Source organism: Pseudophryne corroboree, chromosome 4 (assembly GCF_028390025.1).
Source record: "Pseudophryne corroboree isolate aPseCor3 chromosome 4, aPseCor3.hap2, whole genome shotgun sequence".
In the NCBI taxonomy this organism is placed as follows: Eukaryota; Metazoa; Chordata; class Amphibia; order Anura; family Myobatrachidae; genus Pseudophryne; species Pseudophryne corroboree.
Window position 1 is genome coordinate 202,542,708 of NC_086447.1, and position 19,817 is coordinate 202,562,524.

Here is a 19,817-nt window from a genome sequence, read left to right on the forward strand (position 1 = left end):
ATGTAGTTACCTCTTGGTAAAAAAAAAAAAAAAAATGTTTCTGGAGATTCCTAGGCTTCCCATGTTTTCCAAAAGGATTTAGGGGCAGATATAACACGTGCAGAGAGAGTAGATTTGGGTGGGGTGTGTTCAAACTGAAATCTAAATTGCAGTGTAAAAATAAAGCAGCCAGTATTTACCCTGCACAGAAACAAAATAACCCACCCAAATCTAACTCTCTCTGCACATGTTATATCTGCCCCCCCCTGCAGTGCACATGGTTTTGCCCAACTGCTAACAAGTTTACTGCTACGATCAGGTCTGAGTTACCCCCTTAGAGGAATCTTGGAGTACACGATTATGTGCAAGATGTTTTTCTTAGAGCAGTAGTTTGACATGTGGCAGCTAAAATTCTATGTCTGAGTAACTTATTTTGATGATGGGTCATGGAGGGAGTATTTAGAGGAAGAATAAGATACTTGGGAGAAGGTAGGATATCAACATTCAAAAGAGAGCTACTTAAGTTCCTAATGTATTGACAGAGGCGAAGTATAGGACAGTTCCACCTAATGTAGAGGAATGAGCCAACCACATGACAACCCCTCCAACAAGAAATGTGATACAAGGGCACTGGAACATAACACCAACACTATAAAAGCTTATACCTATTTAATGCTAACACAAGTGGAGCTTGCAGCCATGCTTTCTGACCTTTTTTTACCATTCATCTCCGTCTAGTCCCCCAAATCTCTTCCAGACTAGTTTATGAGGGTCTTTAGTTGAATAATGAGTGGAGGTCAGATCATCAGTGGTATAAGGGCCTAATTCAGACCTGATCGGTTTGCGATCAGATAGTCGCCGACCAGACAGAGTAAAACCCCCCTCCCCGTGCAAGTCAACGTATGCCTTGCGAAAATCTTGACGTTCGTCGGTCAGCTGCAATTCCGTTTGCAACTTACCAGCAAATTCTTTTCCAGCCTGTGCAGTCTGTGCGTAGCCCAGGACCTACTCCTGCAGTGCTATAGAATCAGGCTGATCGGGGCCGGAGCTGACGTCACACACCCTCCCTGAAAACACTTGGGCACGCCTGCATTTTTACTGACACTCCATGAAACGGCCAGTTACCACCCCCAAATGCCCGCTTCCTGTCAATCAACTTGCATACACCTAGCGATCAAAAAAGTCGCTAGAGTTTTTTCACAGTTTAGCCTCGCACATGCGCACTTACGATCCGTACGCATGCACAGTTGATCGATAATCGGCCGCACAACAGATCAGGTCTTAATTAGGCCCTAAAAAAGGCCTCTGCTAGTTGTTTGCCAAAGACAAAAAAAGTGATTCTATAGTGGAAAGGAATTTAACTTATTGTATTTTTGACTGCATTACAGAAGTATATGATTTATAGAAACTGGCAAAACTCAAAATAAAATAAAATTATTGAAGAAAACAAAAGAGGTTAAGAGAGATATTAAAATTTAGATTGAATGTGTCCAAAGAATGGTGATATCCGGGAGTGGGAGGGAGAGGTTAGAAAGATACCTCTCATACCTAGGGCTGAATATGATCAAGTACCTATTGAGAGATGCAGAGGAGGTGTGGCCAGTGCTGCGTGGGTGTAGGCAGGAAAACTCCACTGACCTGCAACCTTAGAGAAAAGCTAAGACAGGGATAACTGCACTGGGGGAGGGTGAGACGTCCTTAAAGCAACTTAACATAAAGCATATGTATGTGTGCTTCCCTTAGTGGTCACCTAGTATCACCCTCTTTCCATTATTCCGCTTATATGGATTACTTTCCTACAGTAATCGTAACAATGAGCAGCTCTGTGTGTGAAATTAGTAAATTGAATCTTATCTAATGCAACATTTGTTGGACACAATAAGGGACACAATAAGGATTCCAGTATGATAGTGATCTGTTGGCGCAGCAGATAATCAGTGATAGAGCCAGAACATTCTCCCTCCAGCACGGGAGATTAGTGATCAATGTAACACAAAAGCCCTGGATGTGTTTTACCACCCTGCCAGAATCCATCAGTAGCCAGTGTCAGCATCAGTGCTAATAGGATAGCCCCAGGGGCATCCATAGGCATGGTGAATTACCTCTGCTAATTGGTTATACCCCACAGTGTACCGTACATAGCCATTTTGTCACTCGGTTGTGTTTTGTGCACATTGCATTGCTTTACTCTTCCTGTAACTGTGAAATGAAGTTAGTAATGTTTATATAATTAATGGGGAAATAAATGGGTTGTGGGATGATGACATGGAGCATTTAGGGGAATAATAAAAGGACGCATTCGGGAGCTAGGCCCGGGCCGCCCGATAAGGGTGCATCTGCAGAGACCTGTAAAATGTACTGTCTGATGTTACTCACAGGCTTGCCCATTTGTCAATTTAAATAATAATTATTATTATCAGGGCTCAAAGTGGTTTTGGAGAGGTGGTGGAATTCATTCCCCCACCTAAACACACACACACACTCTCATTAGTGGGAGCCAGGGCCGGTGCTAGTGTGTTCGGCACCCCCCACAAACGATATATTTGTGCCCTACCTCCCATACTTTATAAAGGAATGGTGTGCACCAAAGGCGCTCTTCGCAAAATAAGGGTGTGTGATCTCACAAGGAAGGGGCATGGCCACACAATAGTACCCCCCAAGTCAAATTACACCACACAGTAGAACAATCTCATTCACTTTACACCGCACGTAGTGCCACTTATTCAAGTTATGCCACACAGTAGTAGCCATTGGGCCTAAATCAGCTTCAGGAGCCGTTTTGCTAAAAAAGCAAAACTGCTTCTGCTTACAATCGCATGCTGGGGACTGCCCAGCACAGGGCAAGGCCAGCCAGCATGTCAAGCGCTGCCCAGCGATGCAATCAAAATTCAACTGCGATCGCATCACATAAATCAGTGGATAGTGGAAGCCCCCTGCATGCGCAGCCATGTTTCCTATTGCAGAAAGTCCAGATGACATCATCGGGATGCCCCCAAAACGCCCATGACACACCTGTGTTTCCTGCTGCCCTCCCCCCCCCAATGCTGCGTCGCAGCCCCCAAACACCTGCCGCCTGTCACTCACTTTGCAATCACATCCTTCTGCGGCTGTGCAAGGTTCATTTGTTACATGCAGTGCACAGAACGAGCCCTGCGATCTCGCCCGCACTTCCCCTCTGCCGCTGCCTGATTGACAGGAAGCGACGCTGAGGGGATGGGGAGGGGGTTGGGTAAGTATTGAGTTCCCAGAAACGGGGGCATGTCGCCCCATTTTCTGGGAGGGGAGAGCCAGAGGTTTGTGTGTAAGTACGCAGACTTTCTGGCCTCGCAGTACTCGTTTCTGTCGCCCAGCTGGAGCTTGCTCAGCTGGCCATGGTCACAATGATGGATACCAGCTTGCGACGCCGGTTACAGTGCTGAGACACAGCTACATGCAGGTGGTGTCTCTTCTATTGAGACGTGTTCTCCATGTCTGTCCTTCAGATCGGATGGAAATACAATGCTGCTTACATGCTGCTTTGCATTTTTGTCCATCTCTGAGTCAGGCCCTATGATGCTTCAGGATTATGTCTAATTCTTTTGAAGATTGACTTGACTGCAGATATAACCAGGGCTTTGTCGGCATTATAACTTTAAATATGATACTTTACGATCATGTTTAAAGTTATAACTCCATCACAGTTAAATTGCTTTAAATAACATTACAACTGTCTCAACATTCTCCCATCGGCATAATGTTGTTGACATATTAACTATCGACAGCATTAGTGTCAATCAAAAGTGTGTGTCTCTAAAACACATTATCACATTATATTTATAAAGCACCAACATATTACTCATCATTGTAGTACTCACTAAACAGGGAATGTACTTGTCCTATATTATCTTCAACTGTAAGTCACTATTTTATGGTTTTGATTGTCATTTATGTACTCTATAATTGGGTGCTGCGGATGCCTTGTGGCGCCATATAAATAAAGGATAATAATATTTTTCTCTCATTAATTACACACATTAATAGCTCCAAAACTGAATTCCTTTTGACCATGTACACCATAGCCACCTACAGTTTCTGTACATAGTATCATAAAATAAAGGGCTCCCATATAAGGGCTCCTAGTTTTGTGCCGCTGTGTCTGCTGTAATGTTTCTTTGTCTCCATACAGGACTGTCGCTGCCACAAACATGAATGAAACCAGCAGTCGGTCACATGCGGTGTTTAACATCATCTTCACCCAGCGCAGGCACGATGCTGACACCCAGAACACCACGGAGAAGGTGAGAACTAACCAACATCATACATGCAATATAGAGTCATGCCAGAGCCAAGCGTTTTTTATTCCCACCCAGAAGTGACACATACAGAGTCATGCAAGAGCCAAGTATGTTCCCCCGCCCCCAGAGTAACACCTATAGAATCATGCCAGAGCCAATCATGTTCCCCCACCCCAGAGTAACACCTATAAAGAATCATGCCAGAGCCAAGCATGTTCCCCCGCCCTCAGAGTAACACCTATAGAGTAATGCCAGAGCCAAGCATGTTCCCCCGCCCCCAGAGTAACACCTATAGAGAGTCACATGCCAGAGCCAAGCATGTTCCCCCGCCCCCAGAGTAACACCTATAGAGAGTCACATGCCAGAGCCAAGCATGTTCCCCCGCCCCCTGAGCAACACCTTTAGAGAGTCAAGCCAGAGCCAAGCATGTTCCCCCGCCTCAGAGTAACACCTATAGAGAGTCATGCCAAAGCCAAGCATGTTACCCCGCCCCCAGAGTAACACCTATAGAGAATCATGCCAGAGCCAAGCATGTTCCCCCACCCTCAGAGTAACCCCTATAGAGAATCATGTCAGAGCCAAGTATGTTCCCCCGCCCCCAGAGTAACACCTATAGAGAATCATGCCAGAGCCAAGCATGTTCCCCCACCCTCAGAGTAACCCCTATAGAGAATCATGCCAGAGCCAAGTATGTTCCCCCGCCCCCAGAGTAACACCTATAGAGAATCATGCCAGAGCCAAGCATGTTCCTCGCCCCCAGAGTAACACCTATAGAGAATCATGCCAGAGCCAAGCATGTTTTATCTCCCCCCCCCCGAGTAACACCTATAGAGAACCATGCCAGAGCCAAGCATGTTCCCCCATCCCCAGAGTAACACTTATAGAGAACCATGCCAGAGCCAAGCATGTTCCCCCGCCCCCAGAGTAACACCTATAGAGAATCATGCCAGAACCAAGCATGTTCCCCCGCCCCCAGAGTAACACCTATAGAGAATCATGCCAGAGCCAAGCATGTTTTATCTCCCCCCCCAGAAGTGACACCTACAGAGAGTAAGAGAGTCATGCCAGAGCCAATCGTGTTTTATTCCCCCACTAGAGTAACACCTACAGAGACTCATGCCAAAGCCAACCATGTGTAATTCTGCCCCAGGGTATCACATGCAAAGTCATGCCAGAGCCAAGCATGTTTTATTCCCCCCCAGAAATGACATTACATTATTAGTGACCACAGATCATCAGGTTACTCACGGTGGACAAGCCGTTACTTATCACCATAACTATGCGAAGAACCTCGCTCAAAATGCTAAATTTAATTGCAATGATTATTATTAATAAATTGGTAGTGTTTGAATTGTGCACCTGTAACCTTTTCTTTGTACAGTATGTTACTCTGTATATATGTAAGGGCTGGGTTCAGGTGACCGGCGGTACTATAGCCTCTTGCGGACTTGCTGCTCTTACCACGCAGCGGGTTCGGTGGCTTGCTGCGTTCACCACAGATTCTATTTCCACTCTATGGGTGTTGTGGACACCCACGAGTGGGAATAGCCCTTGTTGGTCGGCATGCCAACCGGTAGGCTATTGAGCGTTCGGGATCCAGGCACCGGTATTGTGACCGGCGGTCATCTGCATCCCATATGTAAGTACAGATACCTACAGTACATTTCAGTATTGCTGCTCTCAGGGTTATCGGGTCTATTAGGGGCGTTATATTTTTCACTAGGAACATTATATTTATGTTTCTGAAATTCAGATTTCTGATGAACATGGGCAGTAAGTCTCCTGCAGCAGGTTGTTTTTTTTTGTATAACTCTAGTTACTTAATATCAGTGTTCCCATTCTTGATTCTAACCCCCCCCCCCCCCCCTTCCCCCGCCCCCATCCTACCCAACCGAAGGTCTATGTTTCGGAAACACTGATCAAATCTAGTGTTCTTTTCAGTAAGCTTATGCAGACAGTCATTATATGATTCATTCAGTAGTCTGAGACAATGATGCTATAATAAGCTGAATCTTGTTTGGTAATCAATTAAACTAATGGAATATAATGTATCTACTTCCTCGATATGTATGCTTTTGATTACTCCTACCATTCATACTACAGATCTCTGTCTGTTCAGGCTCCCTTCATGCTCATTATTTCCTATTATTCAGTAGCCATATTCTCTTACAGTGCCTCATGCTACTCCTTTCCCCTTCTAACCCTGATTATTTCATAGGTGAAGCTGCCCTATCAGAACAGAAGCTGATACGGTTAGGGGCAGCCATGATGCTCGGTGTACCAGTCATTGTGGTTGGCAGCCAGGGTCAGACTGGCTCACAGGGAAACAGGGAAAACCCAGAGTGGGCCCCACTGTTTGATTGGATATCCCCTCCTATATATATATATATATATATATATATATATATATATAAATATATAACATTATACTGCACAGGACTATAGTGTACTCACTACAGTACGTTGCTGTTATGAATCTGGTACATTACCATGCATGCACTGCCACTATTTACTCTATTTAATCTAGTGGCTAGTAAAGCCTTTAGGGGGACTTGCCACACCCCATCTGGAGCCTGGCCACACCCCTAACTATGGGCCCCTATCATTACATTTCCCTGGTGGACCCTTCTTGCCCCAGTCTGACACTGTTGGCAGCAAGGCGTTAGTTTGGTGTAAATCTTTTCATGTTTTCCAGATCACCTAGCACAATGGTTCTCAAACTGTGTTCCGTGGCACCCTGGGGTACCTCAGGACACTTGTAGGGGTGACCTGGGTTGGTGGTCCAGGACCAATTAAAACTATTTACATTCAATGAAATAGAGAAAAACAGTGCTTGTGGCTTCCAATCATAACACATGTGGACAAACAGAAGTGAATCCTGTTTCCTCACCATATAACTGAACCTAAGGATGACATATAAACACAATTTACTTAATTTAATATTTTTAGCTGAATTTCTCAATAAGAAACTTTTGGCCTATGGGGTGCCATGAAAAAAATTCTGATACTCTAGGGCGCCGTGATTCAAAAACGTTTGGGAACCAGTGACCTAGCATATGCACAGGTGTATTCATTACTCACTGACACATTTTAAAAGATCCACAGGTGGAGCTAATTATTTCACTTGTGATTCTGTTAGGAGACCTGGAAAACATGAACTGTTGGGGGACCTTGAGCTCCGAGTTTGGAAAACACTGCTCTAGTATAACTTGTGACCATCATAGGTAGAGAGAACTGGGATGTTTTCTCCAAACTACTGTACCTCTACGTGATTTCTTCTCAGAGGACTTCTCTAAGCCATGACAGACTAATTTGTAACCAACATTACTCATGCGTTTACATTTCAACGTTAAGGCCTGATTGACGCAATGCCATTTGCTGGCAACTTGCATCCTTGTTTAAAGTTACACGTAAATTTCACCTACAACCCCTTGTGCTTGGAGAAACGGGTAAGGGGATTTTAATAAAGTAAAGGAATGGAGATTTATGTATCCATACCTCTTGGTGATGTATCCAATATTGAGCCTATTGGAAGAATATTAGGAGACATATCTTGGCATCTCCCTAAAGGGTGGTCTTCAGTTTGCCGGCTGTCGGGATCCCGGCGCACAGTATACCGGCGCTGGAATCCCGACAGCCGGCATACCGACACCTTTTCTCCCTCTTGGGGGTCCACGACCCCCCTGGAGGAGAATAGATAGCACAAGGGGCTCATTTGCGCTCGCCAAGCTGCCGGTATGCTGGCCACCGGGAGCCCGGCCGCCGGCATACCCTACTACACCCCTTCCTAAGGCCAGGTGCTCGTTTCTGCATGTTTGTAGTGTACTAGTTTTCTCAAGGTGCTCTAGTTTCCTCACACACTAGCTTTTGTGTGTGTGTGTGTGTGTGTGTGTGTGTGTGTGTGTGTGTGTGTGTGTGTGTGTGTGTGCAATTGTATGTTGCAAAATTTAAACTGTAAGCTCCTAAGGGGCAGGGACTATATGAATGACATACAATATATTCTCTGAAAAGTGATGCTCAAATTGGTGGTGCTACAGTATATAGTAGTAGTAGTAGCAGTAGTAGTAGTAGTAGTAGTAGAAGTAGTAGTAGTAGTAGTAGTAGTAGTAGTAGTAGTATCTCAGTTTTGATGATATATTTACAGACTATGCAGGTAAGCCTACGCGCAGATGGCTACCCACCATATGTTGGGTAGCAGCGGTTGTGTGTGGCATCACGCAGCCGCCACGACCCCCTCCAGCAATGGACCAGACACGCCTGCAGTGTCTGGACCACACCCCTTAAACGGAGCATCAACGCCCTGTTCCTGCCCCCCTCCAGGTTTTAAATTGTGTTCTGAAGAGAATGCAGTTTAGATTAGGACATTGCACATGCACGTACCGGCGTACGTGCATGCGCACGTGCAAAAATCGATTTTTGCACACTTGCGACAGAGTCTGAGTTAGGCCCAATATAGCTGCAACATCATTATACACCAGTGAGTGCACAACCTTTTGTAGTCCAAGGGCTACTTTGGAGAATGCACCCATTGGGGCAATCCAATTAAGGGGGTCATTCCGAGTTGTTCGCTCGTTGACGATTTTCTCAACGGAGCGATTAAGACGAATATGCGCATGCGCATGGTACGCAGTGCGCATGCTCTAAGCATTTTAGCACAAAACTTAGTAGATTTACTCACGTCCGAACAAAGAATTTCCATCGTTGAAGTGATCGGAGTGTGATTGACAGGAATTGGGTGTTTCTGGGCGGAAACTGACCGTTTTCTGGGAGCGTGCGGAAAAACGCAGGCATGCCAGGATAAAACGCGGGAGTGTCTGGAGAAACGGGGGAGTGGCTGGCTGAACGCAGGGCGTGTTTGTGACGTCAAACCAGGAACGAAACGGGCTGAGCTGATCGCAGTGTAGGAGTAAGTCTCGAGCTACTCAGAAACTGCTAAGAATTTTCTATTCACAATTCTGCTAATTTTTCGTTTGCAATTCTGCTAAGCTAAGATACACTCCCAGAGGGCGGCGGCCTAGCATGTGCAATGCTGCTAAAATCTGCTAGCGAGCGAACAACTCGGAATGAGAGCCTAAGTGCGAGTTTCTTGTCCAATCTTAGTCAGTGTTTTAGTCATAACTTTTGCAAACAGTTTAATTATACTTTAATGGATTTTGCTGACGAACATTTCTAAAAATTCCCTTGAGGAGTTTGCATACCTTTAACTATGTGTTTACTTATCTATTTCCTTTACAGCAGGTCATATTTATTCTCTGCAAATACAGTATCGAGAACACATAATTGTTCTTTAAAAATGTAAAACCCTACTTCCAGTGGTAATTTTGACAAGGATTTAAAATTTGGTTTTAGTCTTAGTTGCTTTTTTACTTTGTTTTAGTTAAGATTTAGTCAGTGGATCTCAGTTTTATTTTTAGTCTAATTTTAAGGGCCCCATACACTAGAACCATAATGCCTGATTTCATCCAATTTTGGGCATTCGGGCCGATATATCGAGTGAAATCGGGCATTTTTGATGTGTTTCCGATCCGATCCGCGTTCCCGTGAGGGTCGGATCGGCTCCCCTAGATCGTTAGTGCTGCACTCGTGATATGTCAGTTCCCGCAGGCATGGCTGGGATCGCATAAGATATATTACATGCAAAATGTACCAAATTGTATGGAATCATGTGGAACCAGTCTCGGGAAGCTCCCGGGAGAATTCAAGGGAAATCGCCTCTGACTTCAGCCTCAGACATATCGCTATAGTATATGAGGGCCTTTAGTCCTGAAATAAACCGTATATTTTTAGTCAAAAATGATGTTGACAAAATGAGCACTGGAACTGAAGAGAAGTTTGAATATTTATCTTTCCCCGTAGGTTAGTAAGATCAGTCTTGTGGATCTTGCAGGAAGTGAAAGAGCGGATTCCACTGGGGCTAAAGGAACAAGGCTAAAGGTAAGACTCATATCATTATCCACTAATATTTGGCCCTGTAAATTATAAATAAATGTGATTTCCCTTCGACAAATATTAGAATTTGTATAAATAATTAGCTTTTTATTCATCATTTTGAAAAGGACTAAAGAATATCTTAATTTCATGTTAGAAGTATAGCGATGTATACGGTGGTGTATTTATAGTAGGTGCAGTGTGTGCGGTGCACACGAGCCCCTGGGTCCAGAGGGGGCACACACCGCACACACTGCACCCATTTCTTCTATACTTGCCTTTCCGATGTCCATCGGTGACCGTGTGTGGGCCCCCTCCTCTCCCGTAGCCGGCACCGCCCGCTGCTAGCGCACTGAGCACTAGAGACTCTGGCACAGTGCCAGAGTCTACAGCACATGCGCAGGACGGCGATAAAATGGCACAGCGGCCATCTTTTCGGAGTCCTGCACATGCGCTGTAGACTCTGGCACTGTTCCAGAGTCTCAGTTCTCAGAGTGCTAACAGCGGTACTGCCGGCTACGGGAGAGGAGGGGGTCCACGCATGGAGACAGCACACGGGTCCCCTCCTCTCTAGATACGCCTCTGGATGTATGATTTTGTTTGAGTGCTTAAACTTCACAACAAAAATGTTCCAAGAGCAACAATACACTATTACTTCCACCCAATTAATCAATATGGGAAAATAAGTATAATAAATGGTATAAGGGAAGTTGGCTAGCCTGGTATAATGAAGTGGGCATGACTCACAGCGGCTGTAGGAATCATTCTCCTTATGCGCTTTCACTTATTAGGATTAGTGGACTTAGGGGTCTATGTACTAAGACTTGGAGAGAGATAAAGTGGACAGAGATAAAGTACCAATCAACCAGCTGCTGTCATTTTATCAAACCAAGCCTGTAACATGGCAGGTAGGAGCTGCTTGGCTGGTACTTTATCTCCGTCCACTTTATCTCTCTTCAAGGCTTAGCACATAGACCCCATAATTTTATTTCATTGTTTACACAGTTGTCATCTCTAAAAAATTGTTATGTCGATTATAGACTGAGAGAAAATGTCATGGGTGTCCTGAATTACTATATTCACACTTACGAGAGCTCAAGTCATAAGAGGGACAAGTCTCTTATTCATTGTTGCTTCAATCACTCATACAGCACACCTAGGGCGGGATGTACTAAAGCAAAAATGCGGTAAAACCCCCGAAAACGGGGGTCTTACCGCATTTTCATATTTACTAACACCCTACCGCCGCGTTTTTGGCGTCCAGGGTATCGCCATCTCTGGATGGCGATACCCTATAGAAGCCTATGGGCTTCTTTTCGCCGACCGCCGCAACCCGCCGACACCGCCGCAGACGCCGACCCCCTTCCCCCCCAGCTTACCTGACCCGGAAGGTAATCTCCTCCTCCCCCTAGCAACGCAGCCGGACGTCCTTCCGGCTGCAGGGGGGAGGAGGAGGCGCCGGGGGCAGCCTGCTGCTGCTACCCGGCATCAAGGCAGTGTGGGGACCCCATGGAGGTAACGGAGACCCCCCGCAGACCACCTAACAGGTATCGCGGGGGGCCTCCGTCACCGCATCGCGATGTTGGTCACATATGTTAGTACATACGCGATCAACATCGCTGCGGTAACCGGCGAGGTGCGGCGATGTATGTTAATACATCCCGCCCCTAATGTGTTATTGCTGATTTTATCATTTACATCTTTACTCACTTCCTTTCCCTCACTTTTCTCCATTTTCCACACACAGGAAGGAGCAAACATCAATAAGTCTCTCACTACACTGGGGAAAGTGATTTCTGCTCTTGCTGAAATGGTGAGTATACCTCTACTCTTCCATCCACTTACACGTGGCCAACATTCAAAATGACTATATTTTCTATTATTTATAAGTTGTTAAAATGGGATATAATTGACAACAAGAAATATAAGTATAGACTAATACACACAGTATATACATTTTCATAGACACATTTAAATTGTGCTTTTAGCATAATTATGTAGAGAAAAGGGGAGAGGTCCTTGCTTATATGAGCTTAGAATATACTGTATATGGGTGGAAACAATGGGAGAAAAGGGGAGAAGAGGGCAAAGACCGTAGAGTTAAGAGGAGAGGTAGTAAGCTAGAATGAAGTGTGAGTTTTAAGGGCATGCTTGAAAGCCCAAAGACTGGATGAATGTCTGTTGGAGCAAGGGAGGGCATTCCAGAGCAGCTCGGGAGAAATCCTGAATGTGGGAGTGGTAAGTGGTGACCAGGGAGTAGACGGGGCAGTAATCATAATGTCCATATTCATACTTTCTCCATCATCGCCATCATCATCACCATCACCATTGCAGTTAAGGCACGGTTCATCTTAGAGGCTACGGTTTCAAGAAAATAATCCCCCTGGTATCTAGGAAAGTGTATTACACATTTCATATGTATTAGGATTGGTCCATTCTCTGTTTGTACTATAACAAGTCCCTGGGAGTCAAGATCATGTGAATTATCTTGTGTCTCCAAGTCCAAAACTAGACTACATTACGATCCATGGCTGACAATGCCTTCTCCCACTGTTGTCTGATGTCTGTCCTCTGTTTTTTTCCACAGGACTCTGGAACCAATAAGGTGGGGTTACACGTTTATTGCAGAGCAAAATGCACATGATAAACTGAGCAGAAGACAAATACATACCATATGGTTTAAGTGTATCTGAATCTATATAGATACATATTAAAAATACATGTTGCCTGGTTGTGTAAGAAGGTGCAACTACATATCAGCAGTCATTGTTACCTTACCTGCAGACTTTTATATAGATGTCGCTAATTAATAAATTGATTTGGTAACTTTTATATTGTGCTAATGGGAAAGTATAGGAAAGCTGTACTTACTTTGTTTTGTATATGGAAGCATGTACTGTATACCATACTGGTGTATCGCATAGCTCACTGACTGTATGGTATGTAGAACTTTTCTCTTACATAAGTGAACAGAAAAAATGTGTGAGGAAATAACCTATTAGAGAAGTAATGATGAGGATCATGTTCTCTTATATGCCCTTATTTATCAATGAGGGATACATTTCACTGTGATAAATTGCACCAGCCAATCCACTCCTAACTGTCATTTTTCAAACCCAGCCTGTGACATGGAAGTTAGGAGCTGATTGGCTGGTGCAATTTATCACTCACAGTAAAATGTATCACTTATTGATAATGTTTATGAGAACTAAAGAGTAAAGGGTGAGATACAGTTTATAATATAGATATTTCCTAACTGATGTTCCATCAACGACAGAACAAGAAAAAGAAGAAGACAGATTTCATCCCATACAGAGATTCTGTACTCACCTGGCTCCTGAGAGAGAACTTGGGTAAGTAGGTGATGTACTGAGTGTATACTAAATAACCTGAGGAGATATGTCATACAGAGATTCTGTACTCACCTGGCTCCTGAGGGAACTTGGGTAAGTGGGTGATGTTTAAAGAAAAGGTTTGTCAGTTCCGCACTAGCTGTGTACTATAAAGCCACATTTAAATATAGAAAAATCTGAAAATAACCAATATAAATAGTGCTAATACCCAAATCTTTGGATAGCACCTTATCTATTGGTGGTGCTCCCAAAAAAACTTTTGTAGTTTAACTACACGTAATGAGGAAAGGACAAGACAAAAGAAATCCTTTTTGGGAGCACTCTTATTGAAATTAGTGATAATAATCAATCAATATACTGTAAAATGATATGATGATGGATGATCTAAAACTTAACTTTTATTCTGTTCCATTAAAATATCGACCTATATGGTCCAAAATTTATTTAAAAATATCTAGTTAATTATTCAAAATAAAAATAGAAAGAAAGGTGAAATATAGAATAAGTGAGAGTAAGCAGAATAGAACTGCTCCACCAGTGCTTTCACATGAAAATATAAGTGATCATCTTGGTGATATCCACAGTGCCTGGTATTCCTAAGCGGTCCCCCTTCAAAGTACTAGCCAGGTCTATCCTATCAGCTTCCGAGGTAGAAGATCGGGCTACTCTCAGGATAGTACGACCTTGAATAGTAAAGATGACGTAAAGATACGTCATCTTTACTATTCAAGGTCGTACTATCCTGAGAGTAGCCCGATCTTCTACCTCGGAAGCTGATAGGATAGACCTGGCTAGTACTTTGAAGGGGGACTGCTTAGGAATACCAGGCACTGTGGATATCACCAAGATGATCACTTATATTTTCATGTGAAAGCACTGGTGGAGCAGTTCTATTCTGCTTACTCTCACTTATTCTATATTTCACCTTTATTTCTATTTTTATTTTGAATAATTAACTAGATATTTTTAAATAAATTTTGGACCATATAGGTCGATATTTTAATGGAACAGAATAAAAGTTAAGTTTTAGATCATCCATCATCATATCATTTTACAGTATATTGATTGATTATTATCACTAATTTCAATAAGAGTGCTCCCAAAAAGGATTTATTTTGTCTTGTCCTTTCCTCATTACGTGTAAGTGGGTGATGTACATTACTGAGTGTATACTAAATAACATGAGGAGACATCTCAGACCTTCCTATATGCTTTGCTATTTTTACAACAAGAGCATAGTATGAAATCCTGAGGAGAAACCAGTTCATGTGTTTTTCTTTGCGTACTCTATATGACTGCGTTTGTCAGGGTCAGATAAGTTTTCATGTCTAGCCTATCACCACCCAATTCAGTTATTATTATTGTTTATTTATTTCCTCCAAGCTTTAGTTGATCATCAAGCATTGAGTCATTTTACATTAATTACACCAGTATCGATGTCAATACACCAGTGTTGATGTTCTTTAAGAACGTAAATATTTTAATATTAAATATGAATTAAAAAAAAAAAAGGAGTTAATAATAAAACACACAGTTATATTATATAACAGTAACATCATTGTGGTCCAAAAAGATTAAACTTGTTAGAAAAAAAGACAAAACCTTTCCATTCTTAGGGGTAAATTTACTAAGGTGGGAGTTTTTAAGAACTGGTGATGTTGCCTATGGCAACCAATCAGATTCTAACTATTATCTTCTAAAAGCAGCTAAATAAATGTTAAGTAGAATCTGATTGGTTACTATGAGCAACATCACTAGTTCTAAAAAAAACTCCGACCATAGTAAATTGACCCCTTATTCTAGAAAGAGCCACTAAACCTAGGATGCAGGTTGGTCGGTAATCAGAGCCGGCCATAGGCATAGGCAAACTAGGCAATTGCGTAGGGCATTTGATATGCCTAGGGGCATCAGCAGCTTTTGCTGATTAAAATGATATGCGGCATGCCTATATTCTGTATGTAGCATTTCATATGCAGATACAGCCACAGTCTCACACAGTATATAGGCATGCTGCATATCAGTTTAATCAGCAGAAGCTGCTTGTGCATCCTAGCCACATAGCAATGCAAATAAGATGCATTTTCATAAAAAAAAGGTGCCCGACGTTAGCATTGATGCAAGATTTGTGAGGACACATCTGTATCCAAGCAGAGGCAGAGGTCACAGTGTTAGTGGAAGTGTGAGTGCTGTGTGCATGTGAGTGGGTTGGTTGTACAGTAGTGTTCGGAATATGTGTAAGGAGCATTATGTGTGTCATGTAAAAATGCATTAATAATGTGCAACATATGTGTAAAGGGCCACTATGTGTGTCATTATGTGTATAAGGGCATTAATAATGTGCGGCATATGTGTAACAGGGTACTACTGTATGTGTGTCATTATGTGTATAGGGGCACTAATAATGTGCAGCAAATGTGTAGGCGGCAGTATGTGTGTCATTATGTGTATAAGTGCATTAATAATGTGCGGCATATGTGTAAGGGACATTATGTGTAAAGGGGCATTAATAAAGGTTGTCAAAATGTGTAAGGCGCATTATGTTTATAAGGACATTAATGTGTCTCATGTGTAAGGGGCATTACTGTGTGGAATTGTGTATAAATGCATTACTAATGTGTGGCATTATGTGTATAAGGTGCTCTACTATGTGGCGTTGCATATAGAAAGGGCACTACTGTGTCGTTTAATGTGAATAAAGAGCAATAAGGTGTGGTGTAATGTGAATAAGGAGCAATTCACTGTGATGTAATGTGAATAAGGGGCTCCACTGTGAGAAGTAATGTTTATAAGGTAAAGTGATACTACTGTGGGATGTAATATGAATTATGGACACTATCCCAAGATAAAATGTGAATAAAGTTGCAGTACTGTGTGGCGTAATTGGAATTGGGGTTATTGTGTGGCCATGCCCCTTCCCAGCAAGAAGATGCCCCTTTTTGGGCTGTGCGTCAAATGTGCGAACTGTCCCTATTTAAAATATAGGGGGTACAAGGACTGCTATGGGTGAGAGGTGATGGTGCTGGGAAAGAGATGCAAGGTCAGAGGCAGAACCAATGGTGGTGCTAGGGGGCACCAGCCAAAATCTTGCCTAAGGCATCACATTGGTTAGGGCCGGCTCTGTCGGTAATGAAACTGTTACATCCACAAATATGTGAAATATGCCACATCTTGAAAATAATTGTGGGTCTCTGACCTCCTGTCTGTTAGAGATGCACAAAACTAGCTGATCCGGACATACACACTGGTCGATATATCGGCCGTTCTCTTGAACGGCCAACATATTGCTGGACTGTCGGCCAGTGTGTGCGGCCGATACGTCTGTGAACTCCGTTGTTCACAGACGTATCGCGTCGGCCGTGCAGCCCAGCCGACGCCCAATATATCTACCGATATATTGACGCGTCGCTGTGTGTGTACGGGGCGGTCATGCTGCGGCGGCCGGCGGTGATTGACAGCTGAACTGGGCGGGCGTGTGTACATGCCCGCTCAGTTGATGACGTCAGTCCCCGACGGATCGAGCAGTGTGTATGCACACTGCCCGATCCGTCCATAGATATATCTGCAGATCAATTGATCTGCAGATATATCTATTAGTGTGTACCCACCTTTACAGTGGTGCAGAGTTTGGTACTTTGATTGTAATTGTTTTTATAGATATAAAACCCACAGTGAATGGAAGTTGCTTATTTTGGGTTCTGCGTTACAGGTGGAAACTCTCGCACTGCAATGGTTGCTGCTCTGAGCCCCGCCGATATCAACTACGATGAGACGCTGAGCACCCTGCGGTGAGCAATGTTATCTAATGTACTCTTCAGAAGCAAATATGTGCAAACTAAAATTAATTCACCAAAAAGTAATGAGAGAAATATTTCTAGACAAAAATATTCAGAACCAACAAAAAAAGCTCCAAACATTAGGATCTATGCATGAAGCTGTAAAAAGAGTAGAAAAGTGTGCCAGTGGTGAAGTTGCCCATAGCAACCAGTGAGCTTTGAAAGTGTGCCAGTGGTGAAGTTGCCCATAGCAACCAGTGAGCGTTGAAGTGACATTTATAAAGTGCTTCCTTCCTATAGAATTATAGGTACTGTAGCAGCTGATTGGTTGACATGGGCAACTTCTCCACTGGCTTACTGTCACAACTGAGGGCCTGAGCTGACGGGAGGCAGCCTCAGTTGTAGGGGCTGAGATGTAACGGAACCTGGGAGGTTGTATCAGACCCCTAGACATGTAAGTAACATGTAGAATAACTGCCCGAAGGCGTGACCACGACAACCAGGATAAAAGTCAATGATGTTTATTATGACAAACTCCGTAACACAGCAGCAGTAAAAGGAAACATAAAAGTTAACAGAGGATAAATACAATTCCTGGGTACTACAGGGTGGCAAGGGCCACAGGCACTGGTAGTGTGAGACAGTTCTTATAATCTTCTAGTTGGAAAGTCCTTACCAGGCCTGACTGTAGCAATGGAGAAAACCCAGGATCGTACCAGCTGATGTTCCAGGAAAGGCTGGGCTGCTGAAGGTAAAACGGCTGCTGTGGATACTGGCTGGAACCAGACTGTTGTTGGTACGGAGTGGATACTGGCTGGAACCAGTTAAATAATAAACGAACTTGAGAGCGATGAAATAATAATGAAGTTTAGAGTTTGAGAGCGGTGAAATAATAATACCGGTGGAGAGTGGTAAACTGCAGAAAAGGACACCGGCCCTTTAAGAGAAGCTGTACACTGCTGGAAGCTGAGCTGGAAGCAGGTGATTGTTTGAGAGCGGTGAAATAATAATACCGGTGTAGAGTGGTAAACTGCAGAAAAGGACACCGGCCCTTTAAGAGAAGCTATACACTGCTGGAAGCTGGGCTGGAAGCAGGTGATTGTTGTAGCTGGAAACAGGTGAGTCCAGAATGGATCGGAGAGTCAGGCTACACCGCAGATGGAATGCTGGTGCGGGTCTCTATAGCAGAAGTCTGGAGACAGGAGCTGGAACCTGGAAGACAACCACAGGAGAGAGACAAACTGGTACTAGGTTAGACAACCAAAGCACTGACGCCTTCCTTGCTCAGGCACAGCTTACTTATACCTGCAGCAAGGAAGGGGTTGGCTAGGCAATTATGCAAATCAACAATACAGACAGCAGATTGGTGGAAATGATCAGATGACAAAATCCAAGATGGCTGCGCCCATGCAGACACTTGGAGGGAAGTTTGGTTTGTAATCCATGTGAGAATTGAAACAGCAATGGCGGCGCCGGCCACAGGAGACAGGAGACGCCAGACTGATGATTGCACATCTAAACCACGCGGGCACAGCGGAGGCCGCGGCTGACGTAATCGCCACTCTGACACTCTGCATGCAGGAACTCAGGGACAGCGGTGGAGGCCGCGGGGAACGCCATTCCAGATGTTACATGGCGCCGCGGTGACCGCGTCTCAGAGTGACAGGAGAGGAGGCAGGAATGTGGACATCAGTGTAACGGATGGGATCCGGTCCTGGAACGCTGAGCCAGCCTCAGGAGGCATCTGAAGGGTAAGTAATGGCGTCCAGATACCCGGATCGTGACAGCACCCCCCCCCTTTAGGAGTGGCCCCAGGACACTTCTTAGGCTTTAAAGGAAACTTTGAGTGGAAATTTCGGACCAAGGCAGGAGCATGGACGTCTGAGGCATTGGTCCAAGAGCGTTCTTCAGGACCATAGCCCTTCCAGTCAATGAGGTATTGTAACTGACCGTAACGGAAATGTGAGTCCAAAATCTTGGCCACCTCGTACTCGACTCCCCGTTGAGTCTGAACTTTGGGAGCTGGAGGAAGTGCGGAATGAAACCGATTCAGGATCAGTGGTTTCAACAAAGAAACATGAAATGTCCTGGGTATTTTCAAGAAGGATGGTAACTGTAACCTGTAGGCAACAGGATTGATGACTTGTTCAATCTTGAAGGGTCCGATGTAGCGAGGTGCAAATTTCATGCTGGGAACTCTCAACCTCAAATTCTTCGTGGACAGCCACACACGATCACCCACCTTGAGAGCAGGAACCGCTCTACGCTTCCTATCGGCAAACTTCTTATACCTGAATGAGGCTTTAAGCAGGGCTGCGCGGACGTTCCTCCAGTTATTTGAAAACTGACGCAAGGTGACATCCACTGCTGGAACAGAAGTTGCGGGAAGCGGTTGGAATTCTGGGACTTTAGGGTGGAATCCATAATTAATGAAGAATGGTGTAGAAGAAGATGAGGAATGGTATTGATTGTTGTGGCTGAACTCAGCCCAAGGAAGGAGTTGAACCCAG

At 44.1% G+C, this 19,817-nt stretch overlaps 1 protein-coding gene across 13 annotated transcripts in view; it reads left to right on the plus strand.

The window, feature by feature from the left end:
* KIF1A (kinesin family member 1A) overlaps nt 1–19,817 on the plus strand; it is a 297,735-nt gene that overhangs the window by 108,276 nt on the left and 169,642 nt on the right. For all 13 annotated transcript variants that reach the window (XM_063915795.1, XM_063915782.1, XM_063915783.1 and 10 more), the window contains exons 7-12: nt 4,145–4,256; nt 10,110–10,187; nt 11,929–11,994; nt 12,769–12,786; nt 13,459–13,534; nt 17,241–17,319. In XM_063915795.1, the coding sequence (XP_063771865.1) occupies nt 4,145–4,256; nt 10,110–10,187; nt 11,929–11,994; nt 12,769–12,786; nt 13,459–13,534; nt 17,241–17,319 (429 nt within the window). The remainder of the gene's footprint in view (nt 1–4,144; nt 4,257–10,109; nt 10,188–11,928; nt 11,995–12,768; nt 12,787–13,458; nt 13,535–17,240; nt 17,320–19,817) is intronic.